Source organism: Aedes aegypti, chromosome 3 (genome assembly GCF_002204515.2).
Source record: "Aedes aegypti strain LVP_AGWG chromosome 3, AaegL5.0 Primary Assembly, whole genome shotgun sequence".
Classification (NCBI taxonomy): domain Eukaryota; kingdom Metazoa; phylum Arthropoda; class Insecta; order Diptera; family Culicidae; genus Aedes; species Aedes aegypti.
The window spans coordinates 224118322-224146249 of record NC_035109.1 but is presented as its reverse complement, the minus strand read 5'-3'; the positions used below and the strand labels follow the sequence as shown (position 1 = coordinate 224146249).

General features: G+C 36.4%; 1 protein-coding gene across 2 annotated transcripts; it reads right to left on the bottom strand.

Annotated features, from left to right (window-relative positions):
• LOC5572126 (pollen-specific leucine-rich repeat extensin-like protein 2) lies at positions 1-27768 on the bottom strand. Of its 2 annotated transcripts, XM_021851002.1 has the most exons (3): positions 26726-27768; positions 760-910; positions 1-618 (listed from the first exon to the last, which is right to left on the bottom strand). In XM_021851002.1, the coding sequence occupies exons 1-3, from the start codon at positions 27665-27667 to the stop codon at positions 209-211; spliced, it is 1503 nt and encodes a 500-aa protein (XP_021706694.1). In that variant the 5' UTR covers positions 27668-27768; the 3' UTR covers positions 1-208. The 2 variants fall into 2 exon arrangements, with proteins under 2 accessions (XP_021706694.1, XP_021706693.1); XM_021851001.1 differs by having other exon boundaries at positions 1-910.
• Positions 27769-27928: the final 160 nt, after the last annotated feature.

Sequence of the window (27928 nt, the reverse complement as noted above, 5' to 3'; positions counted from 1 at the left end):
TTTCTCTTGATCGAATATATAATTTAATATTTATTTAGTTTAATATTTATTGTACCATATACATTTGCGCTGGAGTTCGCATGGAAACTTCTGGATCTTTACGGCTCTGTAACTCGTCAAGCAAGCAAATCAGGTGAGATAGTTATGTCCCATTACTCACGCACAAACAATCCCATTACTCACGCACTGCATCTTCGGCGATCTGGATCTACTGTTCCCCCAAAGCACAGTCGCCAAGTTTTGGCCACTCACAGCGATTCATTGCACTGCTCCAGTGCAGTCCGGAGGGGCAGCGCATTTCACAGGCATATCCGTGAGTGCATTTGTAGAACATTGCACAATCATCCGGATGTGGTAGTAGAAGGGGATCGCACTCTTGGCATGGATCAACCGGGCACCTGTCATCTGGATGGCAGACCCCAGGAGGGCATACCGGACATAGAGGGGGTTCTGTCGTAACCACTGGCGTCGTTACTGGAGTCGTTATAGGCGTTGTATCGGGAGTTGTTACTGGTGGTTCTGGCGTCGTTATTGGTGTTGTTACTGGTGGATCTGGCGTCGTTATTGGTGTTGTTACTGGTGGATCTGGCGTCGTTATTGGCGTTGTTACTGGTGGATCTGGCGTTGTTATTGGCGGTTCTGGCGTCGTGACGGGAGTTGTTACTGGTGGATCTGGCGTTGTTACTGGTGGTTCTGGCGTCGTAATTGGTGTTGTTACTGGTGGATCTGGCGTCGTTATTGGCGTTGTTACTGGTGGATCTGGCGTCGTTATTGGCGTTGTTACTGGTGGTTCTGGCGTCGTTACGGGAGTTGTTACTGGTGGATCTGGCGTCGTTATTGGCGATGTTACTGGTGGTTCTGGTGTCGTTATTGGCGTCGTTATTGGTGTTTCGTCTGGATCATCAGTGCCCTGAAAAATAAAAATAAGTAAATTTTTGCCTTAATTATCTGTGGTTTAAAAGCGTCGTGATGTATTAAAGTCACATACAGTTTTATACATTCAAAAGTTGGGCGCCAATGGTACAAATTATTGGTCATTTGTTAGAGCGTGTTTTCAACCTTTTACCACAGAGAACAAACTTCCAAGTCCTGTTTTGTTTTTTGTGTAAAGAATTTCACGATCATTCCTAATAGTACCTAACACTAATAGCAACAAAGTGAAGGCTCTATTATCACTAAGTTTCCACGACGATGTCAATGGTGGATATGAAATATTTCATAATATTTACATAGGTACATCACTCAGTGGCATACCCAAAAAATCGCTCAGGGAGGGGTGTTTTCGATTTTTGTTTCGAGTTGATTCAAATTACTGTGAAATGAAGTAAAATCGATAAGTGAGGTAACACTGAATGCTATAAATCAGCCCTGCCTAACCTTTTTGAATTGCGGGCCTAATCGCAGAAACAGCATTTGGCGAAGAGCCAATTTTTTCGAAGTGCACGATAAAATCGACTCTCGTAAAGTCAATCAAATGCCAGTCAATAAAAAAACATCTTTTTGAAAGAAATGAAAAAAAGGTACTTTAGTACTTTATGCTGAACATTATAATGAGGATTTTGTGGGATTTTTGTGTCATATAGTCTAGCACAACGTTTCTCAACAGGGGCACACTGGGGCAGATCGCTGTTTTCGACGGCCAAAACCTCTAGTACTCTACATATGCACCCTAGAGGTTTGGTGTCTTCGACAAAGTGTTTTGGAATAACTTGTACTATATTTTGACACATTCAGATTTGATCTAGATAAGTTAAAACTGATCTAGATCAGTTTTATCTTTTGATAGGAGCGTCCTAGCAAAAAACTTTCTTCTGCAAAGTTGTTCATTGAGGCATTTATGACATTTCTTCGGAAGACACTTACACTCTATCACTGACATGGATTACGATATATGACAATTTAGTAAAAACAGTCAAAAAATCGATTTTGACCATTTTTTCATAAACAAAATATTTAAACATTTTTTTGTCATCAAGTATTAGAAGCTTAACTATAATAAAGTAAATTTACATCATTCAGTAGCAAAATTTTCAGGTTTAATTATATTTTTGGTAAAAACAGTCTAAAAATAGTGTTTTACAAAATCCAGGATAATTCATGAAGCGGCAGATTGCGGCAGCTAATTTCTCGTATACGACTAGCCAAGAACATAAGTTTCATTGTCGCGAAGAAAGAAAAGTGGGGCCACGTGGGGCTTTTTTGTTGTTGTGGTATGAAAATTTGATGAAAATATGTTAAAAAATGCTTATATTTGTGAAACTTTTCATGAATTTATATTTTTCAAATGTATTTCTGAAACAAATTGCATGTTGACGAAGTGTTTTGAAGAAGTCATCTCTAAACTGGTATTCCAATGAACTTTTGAACGAAATTCAAGATAAATTGTCCCATATGTGTATCTACCTATCTATATATCCTTTGATTTTCACTAGAGTAATAGTATTGTGTTCGATAAAAGCCATATATATTTATTGTAAAACGAAGTTTGTAGTTCAAATTCTTTTTACGGACAAGTTCAAAATTAACCTATACCTGTTGTTTAGAATGAAAATTTGGTTTACATTGATAAAAATATAATTTTAGAAGAGTTTTGAAGTTATGGCACAATCATTTTCTGAACTCAAAAGGGATAAAAACTGACTTAAGTCGAGTCTAGTACACGACACTGAAGACGGCCTTACAGTTGAGATCGAATTACGCGTATTTGTCAAAGGATACAAACTCTAGTGGAATTGAATGGTATAGTACTAAATTCGGTTTTTTCATCTACTTATAGGTACCTTAAATTCGGGTGAAATTGATCAGTAGGGTGAAATTGATCACTGTGTCACACCATCTTATTTCCCTCTAACAGAGCACAGAAATCAATGCAACCTATGTAAATGAACGTTGTTTGTCTTAACTATTGTCGAATTGCATGTTGTGAAGCTTTTTGTGTTAAGGAATGTTTATTTCAATGAAAATAATAGAAAATTCCATAATCGTGTTCCGTGTGGTATTGGCAGACATCAGTAAACTTATAGTTTTATACAAGGATTTGGACATGGTGTACACCTGAAAATTTGTAAGGACGCTTGAAATATATCCCCAAAACGAATCTTATCATCAAAATTCGTACCAATTTGTTCATTATGTTGTAATAATTGATTTTTTTATAGATATCAGAAGATTCCTTCGGAAATTGCCTACATTTAGGCGTTTTCTGCGGTATTGTTGAAAATTAATTGTTTATTATTTCCATAAATTTTGCATTGTTAAGAATTTGGCAAGCATATTTGGACTCCGGGGGCCCAAATTAAATTAGTAACGTTGTTTTCAAAACTAACAATAATTGTTTTGAAAGGTGATCAATTTCACCCCGCAATAGAATTCCTTGATTTTTTATTTTAGAGACGATTTTCAGCACTAAAATCACAACTGTATGAAAAATTGAGTATATAAACCTATGAGGCTCACCGTCATACTTGTTTTCCTGCATTAAGTTGTTTGGAATTGGCACCATCATACAAAACAGACATGGAAAACAGTGAAAAGTGATCAATTTCACCCGAAATTACGGTACCGTAAATTCGGGTGAAATTGATCAGTAGGGTGAAATTGATCACTGTGTCACTCGATTTTATCCTTCCTGATGGAGCACAAATATCAATGTAACCTGCAGTGAATGAACGTTGTTTGTCGTAAGTATGTCCAAATTGTGTGTTGTGAAGTTTTTTGCGTTCAAAAATGTTCATTTCTATGAAAATAATGTAAAATTTCAAAATCATGTACGGTGCAGTATTGACAAACAACAATAAACTTCTAGTTCTAGACAAGGATTTGGACATGGTAAAATCCTGAAAGTTTGTGAGGATACTTAAAATATATCCCCAAACTATATTTTATAACCAAAACTCTTACCAATTTGCTGATTTGGTTTAAATAATCGAATTTCTGTTAGATATCATAAATTTCCTTAAGAAATTGCATACATTCAGGCGTTTTCTGTGTTTTTCTTGAAATTTAAATATTCATTATTTCTATAAATATTGTAATGTTAAGAATGTGGCAAGCAAATTCGGATTCAGGGAGCTCAAATTTATCATGTGGAGTTGTTTTGAAAACAAACAAAATTCGCATTGATAAGTGATCAATTTCACCCCGAAATGAGATCTCCCGATTTTTTATTTTAGAGATATTTTTTAGCACTAAAATTACATTTGTTAGAAAATTTTGGTTCTTGAGTCAATGAGGCTTACCTATGTACTTGTTTTCCTGCATTCAGTTGTTTGGCATTGTCAACATTATAGAAATCAGACAAGAAAAACCGCGAGAAGTGATCAATTTCACCCGAAATTACGGTATTCTACTAAACAGCTCGAAGATTTATTATCATCATGTTTATGATTTCTATGGCGCCCAGATAGCCGTAGCGGTAAACGCGCAGCTATCCAGCAAGACCAAGCTGAGGGTCGTGGGTTCGAATACCACCGATCGAGGATCTTTATGGGCTGGAAATTTTCTCGACATCCCAGGGCATAGAGTATCTTCGTACCTGCCACACGATATACACATGCAAAAATGGTCATTGGCAAAGTAAGCTATCAGTTAATAACTGTGGAAGTGCTCCTAAGAACACTAAGCTGAGAAGCAGGCTCTGTCCCAGTGGGGACGTAACGCCAGAAAGAAGAAGAAGATGATTTCTGAAAACTGTATACATTTCAACTAAACTTTTATCAGAGCTCACGAATATAATTAATAGATTGGATCCAATGACAAAAATGAACGTTATTGTTCGAATTACTGGATTCTATAGCAAACATCTTTGAAAAACTGGCATTTCTCATAATTTTACTTAAATTTCATATATGTCCGCTAATAAATTGTCCAAATGTGCTTCACTACATCTGAACATCATAATTAAGCACTAAAGCAATCAAATAGAGCTTTTAAATTTAGTTTTGAATGTTGTACGTTTGAATTTTGGTAGGTGTACGAATAAGGAATTGGGTGAATTTTAGTCATAAATTCAATACTTTTCCTTTAATCCAAAGCTGAATGTAAATGGAAACATTTTGTGATTGGCAAATAATAGATGACACCTATTACCTAGTATTTTAAACTCAATACATCATTTAATAGTTTTTTACTAACTTGATGTGAAAACAGTATCCTGTATGAATATGAAATTGGGTCACAGTATACGATGCATCTTTTGGGCAAACAAGAGCCATGCTTTGCTCTTATCCACAGTTGATCAGCAGAAGTTTTCTCGTTTTATTTTGGGGAAAGCCATCTAACTTCAAATTTCTCGTAAATGAAAGCATTTATCGAAAAAAAAATTTGGTAGGCGTGATAGCCATCATCATTACGTACAACCGGTACTAAATATTTTTTCGAAATAAGGTCCCAATTTTGAGAAATAATTCGTTAGATGCATTTCGCCATACAAATGTTTTTTGCGTTACCTTTTAGCAATTTTTCGTGCATAGACACTAGCGCATGTGCGTTACTGTGCGGAGAGTAGCGAATCAGGCCATGCATGTAACCCATTGCATTGAAGGTACTGAGTAATATCGATTGATGGTCGCTGCTTATACTAAGATTGGTAATATTGTTTGAATTAAGGAACATGCAACATTGCAACATGCTTGCCGTAGCACCTGGTTCTGCTGATGGTGACAAAAGACACGACTGCTCAACAGTTGACTTGATAAATTCCACGAGTTATCAAATAGATGGAAATGGATAGGTCAAATATTGGACGGAAAAGTAAAAAAGATTTTTACAAAACGTAAAGATTGAAGACAGTCTAATGACATCGCCAGAATGGTAATCGCCAGCATTCCATTTTTCTTCCATGATGCGGCATGCATGTGGCACAGTCGAACGCTCGTTCAAGAATCCAGCTTGATGGTTTCCTATCGGTGTTTTATTTTCGATGAGATATCAAACTGGCGTACACCTTGATGCCGCGCTAGCGAGCGTTATTTTTCTATAATCTTTTGCTGATGTCGCACCTTTCTTTTTTGGTATTGGTACGCACAGAGTATTATGCCAGCTATCTGGAATGTCGTTCTCTTTCCATACCCTTTTAAAAAGCTTTTTAAATTCTTCGATTGTCGAGTTATCAGCATATTTCAGTAGTTCAATCTGCACCGCGTCTTCTTGTCCGGTTCTGGCTCATTATTTATATTATTAGTCGGCGATTCCTCAATCAGTACTGGTAGCTGATCCTCACCATCCGGTTCTTGGAATTGTGCCAGAAAGATATCCACAGTGTTCTTGAAGGCTCGTCTCTTTTTATTTTGTTTTAAGTGCTTGTATGTCCGCCTGATTCTTTCTCCGGGTTTGTAAAGTTGTAGATTTTTGAAGAATTCGAGCTCATCTTTTTCTCCCCTCTCGTGACATACTTTTCTGTATTGATTTTGTGCTTTAATTAAATCTTTCAAACGACGACTGCTGAGAGGAACAGGGTTTTCTTTAGATTAGCCAAGGCATGCCTTAGATTGGGTGCTGCTGAAATTTTTGAGAACATGTTTATCGTTGACCTTGCAGTGGAGTGCATCTTTTCTGCTAGTAACTCCGACGCTTTGAAGTGGTAAGTGATGGATTTTCTGCGTCGATTGCTGTCTCTGATAGTTTCTCCATGAAACTCTCCTCCTGAAGAAGTTTCACATCCCATTCCAAAGATGCCTCAACTCTCTGTTCTGTGCTTCTTCCTTTTGTTGTGCTTGCATTCGATATTCTATCACGAACTGGAGCCACATGCGTTCAGAAAATGGTCAATCTGCGATGATTTATCCTTGGTAAACCATGTGGGGAGTACAGTCACCCCACAGTTATGGAAAGCACACAGATGTGGATCAAAGTTGGCTTAAATGGTGAATATCTCATCAAATAGAGTTGCAATTACGCAGAGCACATTTTATCTACGTGAACCATAAATCTGTACAGCATTGCAATCAATATCATAATATCTTCGAGCATATTTTATTCGTCCGTATGAAATAAAATGTTTTCCGTATTTATAGAATCGTTGATTCATAACTGTGGGGCATTGAAACCCGTACCACAGTTATGAATCAACGATAAGACGATTCCGAAAGAAACGCCGAAATTTATACTTTCACTAACACACCATTCGTTTAGTTCACAGATAAAATGCTTTTGTAGTGTTCTGATCCATAATACGAGTCGATTTGATCCATATTAGGGACCCTCCTGTTCCACTGATCCACATCTGTGGGATGGACAACGTTTGAAATTTCTATCGAAATCGACACTTTTTCGTTAATATTCGCGATTTTTTATATGAATTCTCGAAAACAATCATATTCGGCTGTTCACGCCAATGTGAACTATGTGTGAAAAGTTACCTATTTTATGACGATCAATCAGTTGAGCCCACTGTGTATAAAGACGTCCACTGCGTGCTACAGAAGTAGACCGCAATCCAAATGCACAGATTTGGGAAACAAAACTTTCTCATTCTCGATGAATTCCACACTGGTTCGTAACACAACATCACTCGCCAAGTTTGCAGAACCAGACAGCATTGCTAGAACAATACAGCTACGTCTAGCCAGTCGTATCAAACAATATACGAGGCAGAGTAGTGTATTTCTGAATACTTTATCAACACCACTCCCCCCCCCCCTTTCAGACAGTATCTACAACGCCATCAACGACAGTAGAATACGAGGGGTATTGTAGTTGATCGCCGGCACGAATAGATCGTCCTTCGAGAGCATCTGCGCTCCGCGCGCGTTACTTGTCCTCCATTCTCGTTCGCTAACTCGTGCCCGACGTACTTTCCGATCAGTTTCTTCTCGTTTTCAGCAATGTCTTTGCCTAGTTGGGAAATTAAATTTCCGCACATGATCATTCTGTCCTTACAATTAGTACTGATGAATGCTGCTTTCAAGTCCCCTAAAAACTTACCAATTCCTTGATTTGGAGCATGACGTTGAAAATCGTGAAATGTTTCCATCCACTCTGTTTTCTGAAGACATTGCTTATAATGATACTCGATGATTTCCTCACCAGAACCGCCAGTTCACGCTGCCTGTCTCCTGGATTTTTGAATATCTGCCACATGTAGTTTTTAGGGATAATCGTTTCACAATCTGTATTAACTTCTTGCAAGAGTGCTATTTGAGAGTCCATTTCTGCGAGAGTTTCGTCTATCGAATTTTGCTTCTCAATTCTGCAGCAGCCCCTTACATTCCAACAAGTGATACTAATACTTTCATTATCTTTTATTTTCGTTGCGACCGAAGTGTCAATTGTTGAGCTGTCTGTTGTGCGTTGTGGATCATCAAAGTTTCCTGTTACAGGTGCTATTATCTCTCGTTTTGACGTACAACTACCTCTTTCTTTTTTATACAGGAGTGAAACTGAAATTGGAATTTCAAACGTTGGCATGAAATATTTTAAACGTTTATAACTTTTTGCTGGCTTAGACGGCATCCATAAATTACGTAACGCTCTAGGAGGGGGGAGTAGGCTCAAACGTGACGGCTCATACACAAATTTTAAATTTTTCGTACAAGAAGCGTTACCGATGGGGGGAAGGGGTCAAAAATTTCCAATTTTAGCGTTACGTAATAAATGGACGTTACACACTAAGCTCTTACGGTGAATTTCACCGTAATCTCAACAGCTGAACAGTTCGGTGAAATAAAACACCGTAATTCCGTCGAAATTTTACGGATTCCGGTGATTTTTAACGGGATACTGTAAAAATTTACCGTACTCCGTTAATTTATTTCACCGAACTGTTCAGCTGTTGAGAATTTTACAGGAATCCGTAAAATAATTTAAGTGTGTACCTTAACGAAATTCCTTGGTTAGCACCTCAAGAAAGACATCAAAGGTTCATGTCGTTTACTTATTGAATCCCACATACCTGTCCAAATAGTTTAACAACTGTTTTAAAAGACAACGTTGATTTCAAGCAAATCTATAAATAGGGGTAACCGCTGCCACCGCCAAGAAGAAGGAGAAGAAGAAGAAGAAGAGAAAGCAGTCCACAGGAGAATGAGATAGTTGTGGCCGCCATCGCAGCCCTAAACGAACGGAACGGGTCCTCCCTGTAGGTGATCGAGAAATACATCAGCGGAACTACAACTGCGATGTCGGCAAGATTGCAAGATTGGAAAGAGTGAAGTGAAATCCCGGGAAACTGTGTGCCTTGCATCCGACAAGGAGGAGTAGAAAAAGAAAGCAGCTCCTAAGCAAAACTCCACAAAGTTTCGAAGACCGCCGCGATGAAGAAGACCCCGAAAAAGCCGCCACCAAAAACCTCATCGGGCGAGGAGGTTTTCAAACAGTGCGTCGTCAAAATGTGTCCGTGTTACTCGAATTCAACATTTCAATCGTCTCTTTTCAGGGCCAACAAATGTCTACTAAGGGGCTGTCCATTAATTACGTAAGGGTTTATTGGGGGAGGGGTGGGGTTTTGGAGATTTATTACGCGTCATACAATATATTTTTAATTTTCATACAAAAAATCTTACCATGGGGGGAGGGGGGTCGAAAAACCTCGAAAATTGTCTTACGTAATTAATGGACCGCCCCTAAAGAGTTATTTGTGTAATATTTCCTAATGTATTTACCACATACTTGCTATAATCTCTTAATTCATCTCGTAGCACCATACAATATCTGATTATTATTACCAATAATTGACAATTGCCAATGGGAACCTTCCTTTGTGGAGTCCGAGGCTACAAAGCAAAGCCATGCTGAAGATGTCTAGGTTAATTCCCGGTCGGTCCAGGATATTTTCGTAATGGAAAGTTCCTTGGCTTCACTGGGCATAGAGTATCATCGTACCTGCCACACGATATACGAAGGCGAAAATGGCAACTAAGGCAAAGAAAGCTCTCAGTTAATAACTGTGGAAGTGCTCACAAGAACACTAAGCTGAGTAGCAGGCGCTGTCCCAGTAAGGACGTTAATGCCAAGAATAATAATAAGAAGAAGTCTTTTCAATGGATTACCTGCTTCGCTCATGTCCACAATTGATCAGCAGAAGTTTTCTCGTTTTATTTTGTATGAGGAAAGGCATCTTACTTAAAATTTCTCGTGAATGAAAACTTTGATCAAAAAAATATTTGGTAGGCGTGATAGCCATCCTCCTTGCGTACAACCGGTACCAAATATTTTTACGAAAATAGTTCCCAAATTTGAGAAATAATTCGTTAGACGCATTTCGTCATACAAATATTTTTCGCGTTACCTCTTTAGCGATTTTTCGTACATAAACACTAGCGCATGTGCGTTACTATGTGACGAGTAGCGAATCAGGGCATGCATGTAACCCATTGATAGTTGTTCTAGCTGTTACCGCTGTATGTCTGTGGAATTATACTAGTTCAGTTAAATGGTTTCCGTATGTTCAAACCGGATGTTCTGGTAGCACTGCGTAATGCGATAAGGCGTAAGAAGTGGAATTTTTAACAAAAAGAATAAAAAGAAGATTTTGGTGTATTCTATACTTCCTAATTCTGCCCTTTTTTTGTATATATTGAATGAAATGCGTATTTTACTGCAACATGCAGTCTTTCAGGAAGAAGACTCTCTCTCAGTATCACTTATTTGCATTATCTGTGGATGTATAGATGTGAATGAAGGATGCAAGTATGGAGATTGCAAATGGTCGACGATATACACTTATCAATTAACATATAATCAATAAAAGCAAAACTAAAAGATGCAAAATACTTAACTCCAATTTCGATTTGACTAGTTCTGTTAGTTTTCAATATTGACTGCAATTGTTTTTTGTATACGTACAAAAAGATAAAAAAAATCCTTATAAATTGAATGTCACCTTTTTACTTAATGGCTTTTTATTTTCTTACAGGTAATCGACAACGCGCTTGGACAAATGCAAGAATATTTTAGCAAGCAGACGCATTACTTTGTCTAGATTTGGACAGTGCAATAAAGTTCATAGATCACGACGCAGAAGCAGTATAAACTTGATTCCCAATTTGTAAAACATGCATACAGAACTAAAACTTGAAATAACACCAAATTTATATAAAATGGTACAAGTAGCAATTGCGATCGCAATTAGTTCGGCAGGATGCAAAAGAAGCTTCTCAGCCATGAGGAGAGTTAAGACGTGGTTGAGAAGTACGATGCTATAGGATAGATTTTCGAACCTTTCAACAGCTCTTCAACAGAATATTCGACAATTTTCAGTAACATTCTTCCTACTAACAGCAGAATGTAATATTTCTGCATTTGAAGTTGTAATTATATGGGATTACAACAACATTGAGGCAACGTGCAGAATGGAGTATGGCTTGAGCCAAAATTTAGGCGAGTTTGCCAACAGTACCATGCGTTTGTCGATGTCAGTCGTCCACCACAGTTAGGGACGTTCCGATACTGTGAAGTATCGATATTTGATTCGATACGATTATCGAATCAAAGTATCGATATCACCGATGTATTGATTCAGAAGATAGATATATCGGAATATCATATGATATATTTGAACGTAGCAAAATACCTATATCGCTTAGTCACCTGCCGTCTAATATCCTAAGATTCGAAATCTTGAGTATTGGTATTTTGAACAATATGGACATGAATAAAATATGATTAAAAATCATGGTGGCGCCGTACAATCAAAATTCCTTCCCGGGCACTGAACAACATAATTGTTTCCGGGAATACATCTCAAAATTCGCAATTATTTACGAAAAAGTGAAATTTTTTATAGAAATTTCAAACGTTGTCTATCCCACAGATGTGGATCACTTGGAGAGGAAGGTCTGTATTATGGATCAAACCGACTCATATTATGGATCAAAGCACTATAACAGCAATTTATCTGCGAGGTAAACGAATGGTGTGTTAGTGAAGGCATACGTTTTGGCGTTTCTTTCGGAATCGTCTTATCTTTGACTCATAACTGTGGTATGGTTTTGAATCCCCCACAGTTATGAATCAAAGCTACTAGGCATATGGTTGACGTTTTATTTCCTACGGACGAAAAAATGTGATTTAGCATATTATAACTGATTGCGATGCTGTATAGCATTATTGTTCCCGTAGGTAAAATGTGTTCTACGTGATTGCAGCTCTATTTGATAAGATATTTCCCCTGTGGGGCGACTGTACAGTAACAACACTGTTGTACAAAATTCCAAATTTCTTTGGAACGTGGCTAGCCAAGTTGGGTAAGTTAGTTGTGTGATAATAAACTATTTGACATATTATTTAGGATGTTTCCAACAATGTAGGGGAATTCGAGGCATAATGGACACATCAAGCAAATGCTTGTTTTCATACCATACAATGACTTTTTAATTCTTCAAATTACTACCAGCTAGTTTTCAAGTGTTATGTTAGTACGACGTGTTACATTCATTCATGGTAATAAAAATCATATCATATGCCACATAAGTGAGAATGAAAATTAGGTTCAAAACAAGGCTATCAAAAAGGTATCGGGGTAAAATGAACACTTGCATAAAATTTAATGATTCCAAAATATTTAATGTCTGTCAGTCGTTCCGATTGTAAAAGCTAATTCCGAGCTAAAAAGAATCTTTCCGGGTTCGTTATTTTGCTCAAAAATTAGATTCTCCCACCCTCTTGCTTATACACCAATTTAGAGCAGAGAAAAACTTTAAGTCAAATTTCAAAGGACAATTGAAGCAAAACATAAACTTTTTTACTGTCAAACATTTCAAATGCAATACAGATTTCATGCAGTGTATGAACTTTTGATGAAGTATGCATTTTCTCAGAGATTGAGGCGTGTCCATGTCGCCCCGGGTGTTCATTATGCCTCTAGTCCCCCTACAATGAGAAATTATTGTTTAATTTTACAATCGTGCCTTCATTTCAAACATTGTCGAATGCTTTTCTTTGTCTAGAAGAGCAAGACCAGTGGAATAGCCTTCAGATTTGTTGGGACGAGTTAAATTTGTTGTTCAAAATGCCTTTTCAAATAGTTTACTGATTAAGAGAGAGCCAGCTGATTGGACGATAGCTAGAAGCTTCAGCAGGATTTTTGTCTGGTTTAAAACTGGTACAATCTTGGATTTTTTTCTTCATTTGTCAAGAAAATGTACCAACTGCAAACATTTGTTAAATATATCAACCAAGAATGATAAGCTATTCTCTGGAAGTTTCTTGACGAGAATGTAAAAAAATCATGCATTTGAAGTCTTTACTTTTTCCAAATCAATCCCCCAGGTATTTTCGGAAACGTTCTCTTGATTGGGAATGCTTTAAAAATCCTGAGTACCGTAATTCGGGGGCAAATTGATCACTGAGGTGAATTTGATCAGGTCAGTACTAAATAGCATTTCCTTCCAAGGATGTTTAGTACTTCGTTGCCATCACAGATATTCCATGTTTTCTAGTATGTCGGTACTAAACAATCCGCTGATGCTAAGCCTGCATGTAAACTTTGAGTGTTAAAAATACTGTGTAAGCTTCAATGTGAACTGCTGAACTCATTTTTGAAATTGTACAGCATTTTAAGAATAGTTTTTTTGCTCATAAAACCGTTTATTGTTGAATAACGTGCTTATTTCAATGGAAGTTGCATACATTTAGGCGTATTATGCATATTTACAAGGTAAAATTTTGAAATAAAATGATGATATACACGAGTTGTAAGAATTTTGACATCATTTTCAGATTCAGGAAACCCAAATTTAGTAGATAGCAAAATTTTACATTCTAAAATATGCTTTATTATATAGTGATCATTTTCGCCCAAATGTGTCATTTTCAATTTTTGATATTAAAACTAATTTTTTGAAATGTTTAATTTTATTTAATAAGAAATCGATTGCATAAACTGATAGAGATCAATGAAGTACTGATTTTACTGAAATAAATTTGACAATTTTTGAATTCCAAAGGAAAACATGACAAAGTGTTGTGAAATAATGATCATTTTGCCCCCGGATTACGGTAATCTGATTTGCAAATAGAACTCTGCACGCCTTCAAATTGCATGGCAAGTTTTTAAACTTTTTCGCAATTTAGTAAGTAATAATTTGTTTCCTCTTTCAATGCCGAAATTGGCTTTTGAGGTTTAACCTTCAAAATTTTAGATAATTTCCACAAGGGCTTAGAACCAGGGCCCAATTGATTTTTGTTAATTGTTGTTTCTTAATAGAGCCTAAACTGCCCATAACTGCATATTTGTAACATTCGACAAAAGTAGGCATTGAGTAAATGGGATACCAAGTTTGCATTCTACTGCAGTATGGGAGGAAACTAAAATTTTCAAAAAATCATTAAAAATTCAAAAGAGCTTATTTGAGGCTGAAATTTTGTACAACTCATATCGCATATTGGGTGAATAGTCAGAAAATAATTCTGATAGAAATGTCATTGCTAGTACATTACGAGGCTCATTTATAATCTCAATGTGACTGTTATGCGGTTACAATTGCCAATGTGACAAAACAGCTTGGTATTTTTTTCGAATTTTCTAGAACAATCTCACAGATTTTAGTAAGTTGATAGAAAGTATTTATCATTTGATGACTCTCCATGGCATTAACTCCAATTTGTCAAAAATGTCGAATGTGACTGTTATGCAGTTATGGGCAGTAAAGCTCTGTCCCAATTTTAGTGCCAAACCCCTAAGTGAAGGCTAAAAACACACGTTTACTCCATTTTTAATGTTTTTCGTTTGTTTGAGCCCAAAAAACATTTTTTTGTGTTTTTGTTGGATTTTGTCACACCCCTTGGCTTAAGCTCAAATTTTGGTGTATTTTGTTTTCCGTGTCCCTTTCGAAATGTCAGATAGGAATAACCGCAGTGTTAAAAATAAAACCCCTGTGGTGTTTTTGTCGACTAAGCGAACGTCAAACATGATAAGAAGTGTCAAGGTTCATTTATGGACCCAATTTTTTATATTAAAGTTTAAATTTAATATAGCCGTTATTTTAGCGGGAAAAATTGCTAAATTAGATGCAGTAACATGCTTTTTCATGTTATTAAATAAAAACAACATTTCATTAAACATTCTAGGACCCTATTGTGGAAAACGGGTTTGAATTTCGTTTTTTAGATACTGCCATACTGCCTTCTCCTCACTAAGTTGCAACGAAATGTTGTTTGCAACGAAATGTTCACATCAAGATTACTATCGATGTGTGATTCATGTGTATTCCAGTCGGCTCGTTAATAATTGAAAAGGAGAGCTAATAAAATTGACTATCGCTTCATGTGTTATCTGAAATTTAACAGGGACATGATCAGAATTTTAGGGGCCTTCCTTAGCCGAGTGGTTAGCGTCTGCGGCTATTAAGCAAAGCCATGCTGGAGGTGTCTGGGTTCAATTCCCGGTCGGTCCAGGATCTTTTCGTAATGGAAATTTCCTTGACTTCCCTGGGCATAGAGTATAATCGTACCTGCCACACGATATACGAATACGAAAATGGCAAATTTGGCAAAGAAAGCTCTCAGTTAATAACTGTGGAAGTGCTCACAAGAACACTAAGCTGGGAAGCAGGCTCTGTCCCAGTAAGAACGTTAATGCCAAGAAGAAGAAGAAGATGATCAGAATCAAAATCAGCATGAGTAACTAATTGGCTACAATGATGACTGGAGTCGGTCAAGACCAAATCAATCGTAGAAGGGTTTCTGGAAGAATAAGTAGAACTATCAGGGTAATTTAGAAATATCCTGAAGAGAACTCATCAAATAAAATTCTGTCGTTGGAATTGCTTTGCGAATTATTCCATGATCCATGTTTGGCATTGAAATCATCAATGATAAAAAAAAATAAAAAATTATTGCGAATCAATTTCCGCAAGTCAACTTGACCAGGCATTGCAGAATTCGAACTCATATGATTTTGAGGTGCGATCAAAGCGAGCGTAGGAAAACATTCTATCTGTAGCAGTCCATGATAGGCGATGTATCGCAAGTTGTAACAAGTTTGGTAAATAAGAGCAGCGAACGAGAGTCCCAAAAATAAAATCCATTTTAATCGTTTTTTTACCATTAGGGGTGGGGTAGGTGTATTGTTTTACTGGCATGATAAACAATCCGATAATAATAGTGCCCTCCAGGTTTTGAGCTTGTAGCAGTATACTATCCAGCTTTTTACGCTAGCCATAAAAGTACAGGGGGTGAATTGAATTTGATATTGCATACAAGTTTTATAGTTCGATCTTAGTAGGCTGTGGCTTAAAATTGTTGATTGAACTGTCAAGAATTTTCACTATTTACATTTGTTTCGTGTAGTTACGGAGCTTCAATATCTGATTTTAAACATTTTCTTCAAACAATAATTATTGCACTTCTTTTTGGGAACCCGAGGAGAGCAATGTGGAGCAATGTTAAAAGTTTGGAATTGTTCATTTTAGTTGAAGCGTCTACACCGAGGTCTACACTAAATGGTGTGCAACGAATACGGTTCCGTCCACAATTCTGCTCGTCTTTTATTTGAGGTAGCCGATTTATGGACTCTGCGAATAATAGGAGCCAGCAAAAATCTTTTCAAACACAAATTATCCATTATTTAACAAATACTATGAAAATGCGTTTGGAAACGTACACAGACGTATAAGCGTCGTGATTAACGTACTTTATAAGCCAATACATGATTGGTTATTCTATGACGAAGCTTAAATTTATGCCCAATCAGAACATTATTGGAAACCAATTCAAACATATACTCCATTATTTAGAAGCGAGCAAGGGGTGGTCACTCTACGCAGTGCGCCTTGCGCAGCAATGGCACATTTCGGCGCACTGACTGGCACAGTTTGTTTCATAGTGGGTTGCTATAAAAATCGCAGTGAACTGAAATTTCCGTTTCAGCAATCATTGAGTTTTTCGAGTTGATTGCTCTCCGTCAAACACGGATTTTCAAAATTGTTCACGTTGGCTTCGTCTTCGGACAAAGTTTTAGTTTGTTAAATTTACATTTATAATCAGTGAATCAAATTGTCATCAAAACAGACAAAAAAGCAAAAAGCAATCTCGCTCACAACCGTTTGTCCCAACTGTTGCGGATAAGGATACAATCAAAAGCAAAATTGTCGTTACAATCACAGGGCGCAACATTGTTGCAACCTTTTCAACTCGCGATTAATCAATTATTTTACACACAAAACTCAATTTGTTTTATGGATGCTGTTCGATAATGTGTCAATGTTTACCATCACGGAGAAAGTTCTCGAAAATTGCAATGCGAAGCCCAGAAAATCGCTGCGCACTTGGTAATCGATCATTGTCATATTCTGTTCAAGTGATGATAAACTGATGTTGCGGAACGAAATTGTTGCAACAAGAGTAGGAGATGACAATGTCTTTGTTGCTGCGTGTTGGGTGACAATTGATTCACTGTTTATAATTTATTTTTATTTTAGAACAAAGTGGCACCAAACCAGCAGAACCCATCAAACCGAACTGGCGATGGAATAGGCTTTTTGCTTATACTCAATTCATATTGAAAGATACAAGAAATTATCCGCTCATAGTAAATTTCAAAGCCGAAGAAATGAATGCAAAAATGCTTGAGAATCTGGGGAAAAATATAAGAACCGAGCTTCTACTTACTTATTCTGCTAAACAAAGAATATTTTCTTAAGGTTGTGCAGCTCCTCATATATATATTAAGGGCCCGAACACACTGACCGTGGAATGTCCATACTCTCCCTCCATTAAATATAGATAGTCTCTGGTTCAGAAAACTTTCTATTCACTAGACCCAAGAATCAGGCTAGACAATCGTCACCTTCAAATGGAAAAAGTCGGCGACGAAACTAAAAGAAGCATCGTCATCGTCGCTCAACCAGCTTCGGATGACGATTTGCCGCAGAGATCCGGCGCAGAGGCTCGGCGTCATGACGAACAAATACGATTCCTTCGTTACGGGTGAATCTTCGTTCGGGAGCACTGAGCCGACTAAAAATATGAATCGTGTCTTCGACAGATTGAGAGCATTTTTTGAAAAAATAAAACAAAAACAAAATAACAAAACACGACTGGAATCGAACAAACGATCTCTGAATCGTCAACACCACGCGCTTACCAACAGAGCTGTTATAGAATCATGAGGAAAGCGGGTTCATTTGCCAATACAAGCAATTATGTGATGGCATTCGTTGGTTGGTGCGAAGCAAGCGAATATACAGTAAACGCCTTCTTCTTGTGAGTAAGGGTAGCAAGCGGGATGAAGAAAAATTTGCTCGTTGACGATTTGGGATTGAAGTTAGTCGTGCATTCTTTCGTCGATGAAGAGACGTCGACCTGCCAGAGTTATTGTACTGGATGACGATGTCTTTTTTTATTTCGTCATCGCACTGTGACGAATCTGACGATTGCCTGCCCTGCCAAGAATGTTCTCCTGCATCGTGTTCAAATACCCATACTACAGCGAATGCTCAAATGCTCGGAATGACCTTTCTTGCTTCCCTTTAAGCTCGATACCACGCTCCTGTACATAACCATTTATTTTTGAATCGCAATTCCCGTGTTGTCTTTGGAATTTGTGTGAGACGAATTGAAGTCTTACATATAACACCTACATAATTTTTCATTCCCGTCATAATGACAAACACGAAGAAAATGTCAATGCTTGCTAAGAACGATTTTCCGAGATATCAGTTCAATGAATTTTTATGGCATGTAGCATTATAGCACGTTTGGTGCGCTTGGCACACCTTGGCGCATTGAAGGCACAGCTGTGCCGAATGAAGTGCGAAGAGTGACCACCCCCTTGGAAGCGAGAAGTCTATGAAAATTATAAGATTGATTATAGGATTATTATGTGAAAGAGAGGGAGGGAATTGTGTAGGTGTTCCCCGCAGTAAAGCTTAGTTAAAAAAGGCAACGGAGTACCATCGTCGAACAAAAGCAACTTGACCAGCAATCGACATGACTGCGACATAAGCGTTCATGTTCCATGTTCAGGCGAAAAATCAAACACTCTTTAAACCTTTGTCCTCTAAACTCTGAACTAAAGAAACAGAACTTTAAAAATGTTAAAAAATCATTTCAGCAACTTTTAGTCTAATTCGCATATACATGTTAATTCTTCATAGTAAACAGAAATTTATTCTCCACCTGGCTCATGGTGTACATGATTAATTATTGTTAAACTTGTATGCCGTGCAAATTGTTATTATTATTCAACGTTTTCCATTGACCTAAAATATAAAAAATATTAAATTTAAATGAAGAAGTGTTTTCTAATTTGTAAATAAAATCAGGAATGAATCCTGTTGACGTTTTGATATCAGCGTAACATACTTTCAACACCAGTAAGCTTACTTTGATTTTGCCATAAAACAATTAAAGTGTTGGCAAGAAATGTCACACGGGGGTTGATTCAAATTTTATGGCATGCTAGCGTAAAAAGCTGGATAAACAGGCTCTCATGATGTGGTGAAAGTCATGATTGTTACAGAGAGCGATAAGTGAGAGATTCTCTCAATTTTCTCAGGATTCAATCCCTGCTATTGACTTCCTGAACAACTTTGGCAGAGACGCCGTCTTTCTAATTGGAGCTCCTGAGTTATTTGTAAAACAAAAGCATGCCCACTAGCACTAGCACCTAGCGGTGAAATTCCGAATTAAATGATGTAGGGTAACTGTGGGCACAACAAGCCTTCTAAGGAAGGAGCTTTGTTTAATCATTATCTCGTAGACAAACATGTTGTCTATCAATAAGTAGAAACAGGCATCCATTTTCGTTTTTCTGGAGCAGTGTCAGCATATTTCAATATACAGTCAACAACGCCGATCCTCAGTAGGCTCCGCCATCGTTAAATTCTTTTTTGTGTGAATGTTTGTTTGACAATACATGCACGAATCTGGTAGAACGTGCATTCAATTTTTCAATTACTTTTGCTACACTTATTCTCATCCACTACTGACATTCAAATTCAATTTCACTAGTGAAAAAATCATTTCCGTCAGAATACCCCACAAAACATCCGCAAATTGCAAAAGTTGTATTTTTTTATTAAAAGACAATCATGATTCATCAACTGGAGGCATCACATTGTCGTTTTCTTACACCAGTAATATAAAATTCATTTGTAATTTTTTATACTCAATTTTCAATTTCAGTGCCTCTAGGTGAAACTGAATTTTGAAATGACACCAACAGTGGGTGAAACTGAATGTGTGCGTGTGTTGCACCCACTCTCTTTCTCGTCGCATTCGCACTCGAAGTCAGATTGGCTTCTTGCTAGCGGAGTTTGTTTTTGTTCGTTTTCGCACTGATCGGGTATCATTCGGCTGAATTTTTACGACACTGTTCTGGAGTTATTAAATAAATTTTTATAAAATGCTTGCTTATCTGCATTTTATTTTTTTGCGGGGTAAAACGCGCCACTTGAGCTCGGCGTTAACCGTACGCGCGTGCGCATGCGCAATCATGCTTGCATATACGTTGCATACATGAGGGCGTTTGATCAGATGTTATTGTTCAATGATAGTATATATGCTGATTCGAAAAATGTGCATTTGTAAGGTTCAAATTGGTACGTAACTATAGCGTGGCATTACGTTTGCAATAATTTGAATTCATACGGCTGTTTTGGTGTTATGAAATAGAAGTGGTCGTTTTGCCCCACGAGTTGATTAAAGTTTAAGTCCTTTAATACGATTTTTAAAGATAAACTCAACACTTTTTTCTTATGGAAAATAAACTATGGGAGAGCAGAAGATGATTCTCAGTGATAGTTTCAAAAGTTTTGTTAATTATCGACCTGAAAAATGACCTACGAAATAAAAATAAATTGCAATGAAAATATGTTTATTCGAGTTTTTTTACGATTTTTGCCAGGAAAACACTTAAAAAAAATAAGTAGAGAAGCATTTGAATACATTTTCTATTATCTGTGGTGAAAACAGCGTTCAAATCGAGCGTGGCGCGTTTTATCCCAACGGTGCATTTTATACCCAATTCCCCTAATTACATTCTTTTTGAATCAATTTTATAAAAAAAAATGACGAAAATAAACCAAACTTACCCTTACAACCAGTGAGGATGAACAGCAAAAATTTTGTGAATTTGTGTATTAGACTCAGCTAATCGCAAAAATTTTCAGGAGAAACTGAAAATGCTTGAAACTCCATAAAATATTTCACTGTAATTTCTTCAACAATCCAGCAAACAATCGTCATAATCTGCTCACTCTCTTGCTGTGCAGTTCTATAGGAATTGCTCTGAAAATCGACAAGAGGTTTATTAATACTTGGATAGATTATATAAAGAGTAAACGCACAATCAGTAATCGCTAGCACCTCACATTTGTGCTGTGTATAACACGATGCGATTGGCACTAGATTAATACATTACTTCATCCGGAGATTCTTCAATAATCTTCTGATAATTACCTATGGATGTTCCAGAAACTTGTCAAGAATTATTTTCAGGAATGCTCACGGCAATTAGTCCCAAGTTTCTTGTAGCAATTATTACAGCTAATTTCCCTGCATTTTAACTATAGTTATTCTCAATCGTTCTTCCATGAACCAGAACTTTTGGGGTCATGCACAAACCATGTCACGCTTTACTAGTCATGAGAATACCATGAAAAACCTTATCGTGTCTTCCATAAGAATAAACACAACGTTGATCGAGTTGCTTTCTGCTGATATTTTTTTTGTTGAATCGTAGTTAGGGCAATCCTTTGACTGTCCTACCCAGTGTTTTTCGTGCGTAGTATATGTCCTATCAGTCCTACCCACTTCCCGCGCCCCTGCACTGGTGATAGTTCATTGGTTTTGCACATACTGTGTATGTGCATACCCCGATCGCAAAAATCCTCTAACTTTATCTTTAGTGTAGTGTTTACTCAAAAGTGAGTAAGATCGTTTTCTTTCATGATTGAGTAACAATTGATAAAATAAAGCTACTCACTTTTGACAGCTAGAATGAAAGTTCAAAAGTGAGTAAAAGGCTCTCTCTTTTGAGTAGATTTGAACGAGCGTGTAGGGGTAACGCATCGTTTCTAGTGAACTGGGAGTCGTGAGTTCGATTCTCACCGAGAAGACGTGAAACTTTTTCACAAATTTCACATCAATTTGTCCATTTATTCCAATTGCAAAATATATGTAATGTTAAGTTTTTCGATAGTTGTTAATTAATTAAATAATTAATTAACCCTCTAATACCCAACCCCGTCTTTAGACGGGGTACACTTTGGAATTTTGTGTATTTTTCGTAGCTCAGAAATCAAAATGATTTTATTTGTGGCTTTAACCTTGACTCATAACATGCATATAAGAAAAGTTTTTTATGACTTTTGAAACTTTTTTCTATTGAAAATTGTTTGAAAAATTGTATTTCTATATAACCTTCAAATGCCTGGGGTTCATTTAACGTGTAAGGGGTCATGCACAAATTACGTCACGCTCTAAGGGGGGAGGGGGTCGAGCCAAGCGTGACAAGCCTTACAAAATTTTCAGAGGACTCATACAAAAAGTGTGACAAAGGGGGGGGGGGGGGGGGGTCGAAAAAGTTGAAATTTAGCGTGACATAATTTGTGTACCATCCCTAATGAGCGGTTCCACGCCGTTTCGCAAACCCGATTATTTTTGTATTTTTTGAATCGCCTGAAAATTTGCATACAGATTCTTTATGACCAAAAATGCCATTATGCACTTTCAGACCGCCATTTTGAACCTCGCCTTATTTTTGAGAAGGGCGTATCGGAAAATGCACGGCAAATCTTTAAAAAACTGTAACTCGAAAACGGTTTGTCCGATCGATTTGAGATCTTCTACAAAGTTGTAGGTATTGCTTAGGACTATATGGAGAAAAATATGCAAGGTAAAAAAAAGTTACAGATTATTTTTTATTTCAAAAACAAAATTTTAAAATCGATTTTCTCCAGAAACGCAGTTTTTTTTTTTATTTTTGGATATGTTTTAGGGGACAACTTATGTGATTTATTGCACAATGTTTCAAAATGGAAGAATTATGGACAAAAAAGACAGATTTTGAAAAAAAATCGAAATAGAGGAGAACAATATTTTTTTATGTGATTATTTGAAAGTACAGAAAAATTGCAATCGAAAAGTACTTAAGTAAATTTTTTCTAGGTTGCATCAATTTCGAGATATACTCATATTTATATAAAATTTTCAAATAAAAAAAGTAAAATAGGCCCTTTTCAAGCATATTTCGTGTTTCTCCATTCCAGAAAAAAATATTTTGATTGAGCGAATCGTAGCAAAATCGTTTATCGTTTGATCAAAACATTTATGCTAAAGTATTGAAAAAAGAGTGCACGGTAACAAATATAAACGATATTTTCAAATAAAAATTTGAAGCTAATAGTTCTTAAAAACCGCCACATTGATGTTTTTAATTTTTGGATATATTTTGCGGTTGTTGTAGGTATTGTTTAGGACTTTTTGGAAAAAAATATGCAAGGTAAAAAATAATGACAGATTTTTTTAATAAAAAATATTAAAATCGATTTTATATGAAAATGCATCTGTGATTTTTATTATTTTTGGACATGTTTTAAGGGACAACTTATGTGATTTATTGCACAATGTTTCATAATGGAAGAATCATGGACAAAAATAAGTTATAATTTTATAAAATATTACAAACTTTGAAAAAAAATCGAAATAAAGGAAAACAATATTTTTTTATGTGTTGGATGTAATAATGGATACATTTAATACATCCAGGTATTTGGCAACACAAGCTAAACAGTCATTAGAAGGAACAAGTAAATCTCGTACATCTTTCGGGCTAAGTAATGTAGCAAAAGAAATTGTAGAAAACTTTTACGAAGATGATGAAACTAGCCGAGTGATGCCTGGCCAACGTGATTATGTTTCTGTGATGAGAGACGGAAAGCGACTAGCAATTCAAAAAAGGTTAATGATGACTACATTAAGAGAGTCGTTTAATCGATTTACTGAATTACATAGTGGTGTTCAAATAGGATTTTCATCTTTTGCAAAATTGAGACCGAAGAATTGTAAATTGTTAACTAGCTCTGTAACACATAATGTGTGCCTATGTACTATTCACGAAAATGTAAATTTGATAATCCATAGTTTAAAGAAATATAATTTACTGTATGATTTAATTTTTTTTACTGATAGTTTATTATGTGAAACAAAAACAGTGCACCTTACGTTGTTGTGAAAAATGTTTTGATTCTACTACATTTTAACGAAGCTTGTTATCAGAAATCGAAGAGAATGGCATTGACGAATCACAATTTGAACAGTGGCTCACAACCGACAGGTGTGATATTGAAACTTTTTTAAAGCAGCCTGATGAATTTGTATCATATTTTGCTCGTAAATTGGAGCAACTAATACCTCATGATTTCATCAAAAAAGAGCAAGCTACATTTTTAAATAACACAAAAAACAATTTGATAGAAGGTAAATTTGTGGTAATTTGTGATTTTTCGGAAAACTACACATTTATTCTTCAAGATGAAGTTCAAAGCCATCATTGGAATGCTCAGCAAGCTATTTTGCATCCGTTTGTAATATATTATCGTCAAGATGGCAAAGTTAATCATTTAAGTTTTGTTGTAATTTCAGAAGATTTGCGCCACGATTCTGTATCTGTCAACTTATCCATATCTAAAATGATAGATTTTTTGCGATTGGATCACAAATTAACTGCCAACAAGATATATTTTATGTCTGACGGAGCTGCATCACAGTATAAAAATAGGAAGAACTTTTCAACTCTTTGGCAATTTAAAATCAAATATGATATAGAAGTTGAATGGTATTTTTTTGCAACATCACATGGAAAAGGGCCATGCGATGCCATAGGAGGGACACTAAAACGTATGGCTACCAGAGCCAGTCTTGCCAAAGAACGTGAACATCCGATAAAAAATGCTAAGGAACTATATGATTGGGTTCAAAATCGGAAAGAAGAGCAGCTCACACAAATCTTCTTTTGTTATTCAACTACTGAAGAATATGATATCATTGCACAAGAACTTAACCAACTATTTTCAAGTGCAAAAACAGTTCAAGGCACTCAGAAATATCACTCGTTTATCCCTATCTCTGAAACACAAATTGAAGTTAGACAATTTTCGAGCTGTGACGATAACAAGGAAGTAGTTGATATAATTCAGAAATAAAATTGCAGCACAAAAAAAAAAAACTCCTTCTCCATGGTTGTACGATCTTGCCGCGATGAGAGGGCTTTACCCGTTAGCCGGGCTTAGCCCTGGGGACCAAAGGTACACCGTTGTGATAGAATCACATTTTTAATGTCACGTTTAGATTTACCGTGTATATCTCGGAAGTGATGCATCTCAGCTAAATTTTACTTGAGTATTTTTCGATAGAAATTTTTCATATTTAAAAATATTCAGTTAATATTCTATACTCAAAAAAACGCACCAAAAATATCGTTTTACATAAATTCGTTTTATTTATTTTTTTAAATAATTTATTTTTTATCCAAATATTTTCCGTTTTGAGGCATTGTGCAAGAAATTACAAACAATATGCTGCAAAACATATCCAAAAATTAAAAACATCAATTTTGCGGTTTTTAAGAACAATGAACTTCAAATTTTCATTTGAAAATTTCGTTTATATTTTTTTTATCGTGCATACTTTTTTAAATACTTTAGTATATAGGTTTTGATCAAACAATAAACAATTCAGCTACGACTCATTCAATCAAAATAAATTATTTCTGGAATGGAGAAACACGAAATATGTTTGAAAAGGGCCTAATTTACTTTTTTATTTGGAAATTTTATGTAAATATGAGTATATCTCGAAATTGATGCATCCTAGAAAAAATTTACTTAAGTACTTTTCGATTGCAATTTTTCTGTACTTTCAAATAATCACATTAAAAATTATTGCTTTCCTCTATTTCGATTTTTTTTTCAAAATCTGTAATTTTTTAAAAAATCATAACTTTTTTGTCCATAATTCTTCCATTTTGAAACGTTGTGCAATAAATCACATAAGTTGTCCCCTAAAACAAATCCAAAAATAAAAAAAATCGAAACTGCGTTTCTGGAGAAAATCGATTTTAAAATTTTGTTTTTGAAATAAAAAATAATCTGTAACTTTTTTTTACCTTGCATATTTTTCTCCATATAGTCCTAAGCAATACCTACAACTTTGTAGAAGATCTCAAATCGATCGGACAAACCGTTTTCGAGTTATAGTTTTTTAAAGATTTGCTATGCATTTTCCGATACGCCCTTCTCAAAAATAAGGCGAGGTTCAAAATGGCGGTCTGAAGGTGCAAAATGGCATTTTTGGTCATAAAGAATCTGTATGCTAATTTTCAGGCGATTCAAAAAATACAAAAATTAAATTTAAAAAAAAAAATCGTCATGTTCGGTGGAATTGCTCTAATATAAAAATGCAAACCTTTTATATTTTTCTACGATCAACCTATTACAGAAGAAGAGCTTGGTGGTATTAAAATAATTTTAAACCTGTTTTTCCGTTAATTACACGGAAAATAAAAAAATATCATAGAAAAAAATTAAAAATTTCATATTTTTAAAAGTACCCTGAAAACTTAAATTTTTATTATTGCCAAAAATCAGTAACCAGAAAAAATCCTTTTTCATTGATGTTCAAAAATAAAAATTATTAAAATCAAAAACCAAAATTCACAAATTCGTGAATAAAAATAAATCATATTGCCCAAAACGTGTTAAGAACGATTTTAGATAACGAAAAATGATATTTAGATCGAAAATAAAAATTTGGGTATTAGAGGGTTAATTAAACAAGAACTTACATCAGTGGTTACAGCAGTTGTGCCTGGAACGCACCCCCACGGGATATCGCAAACTTCCGTTTCCGGATCAAACTCAAGGCCTTCCGGGCATTCCACTTTGCAAGCTTGACCTTGGTGACACTTCATGTAAGCATCACATCTTCCAGGATACGGGAAGCGAATGGGATTGTTGGGATCATCTACCGGAGGGCAGTTTTCGTGCATTATGCATTCTGGACAGCTTGGTCTCTCGATTTCCACACACTCAGATCGAACGCGTTCTACACAGCGCCCCAGATTCGTACTCCAGTAGAGGCCAGCCGCGCAGTTTTGGAAACAAGCACAACCATCTATGCAACGCAGATATGCAGTGCACATGCTCGGATGTGGCAGCACAGTTGTATTCAAATCAGGATAGCAATTCAGCGGGCAGCGTTTATCTGGGAAGCAATTTTCCGGACATTCCCCATTCACTTCCCCTTCTGTGATGCCACATTCAACAAACTGGGGCCAATTGCAAACATTTCGCTTCGGGCAGAACAAGAGGTTTGCTGGGCACTCGAACAGAATTGGACCGGAAGGAGAACAGTGATAGAACATATTGCAAAAGTCTGGATGCGGTAGTTTTGCTCCCAAAGGATTCTGGTTACATGTATCGATAGTAACTAAAACTCCTGGTGCGGATTCCAACATTCTCTGCTGTCCAAAAAACTGCACTTCAGCCTCTAGGTCCACGACACATTCTGCATACATAGCAAAGTCGCACACCAACGTTTCCGAGTTGAAGAAACTGCGTTCAGGACACTCAAAAATCACTGTACTGGATTCGCCGCATTCTACAAACTTATTACAATCGGACCAATGCTTCCGAATTGTGGCATTTCCACATATCCCAGCTGCATCAATTGCACTTTGGAAACATATTATGAAGGCAACCGCACTCCACACTTTACGTAAAACCATGTCTTCTTCCGCTGCCTCTCTATCCGATCGCGTATCACAGGTTCCAGTCGATCTAATATCTTTTATATCACTTATTCAATTGGCTGTCTGATTTGCTACTTACCGCCACCATTGAAGGCCAATCGCTTTTATAGAAAATTAATCGCGACAGGGCAGGTATGTCCCGATAAAAGATGGTTGTAATTGAAATGTAAACTGTCAATGCATCGTTCGATATCACCGCCGTTTGATTTTACGTCACTGCTAAACCGTTTGAATGAG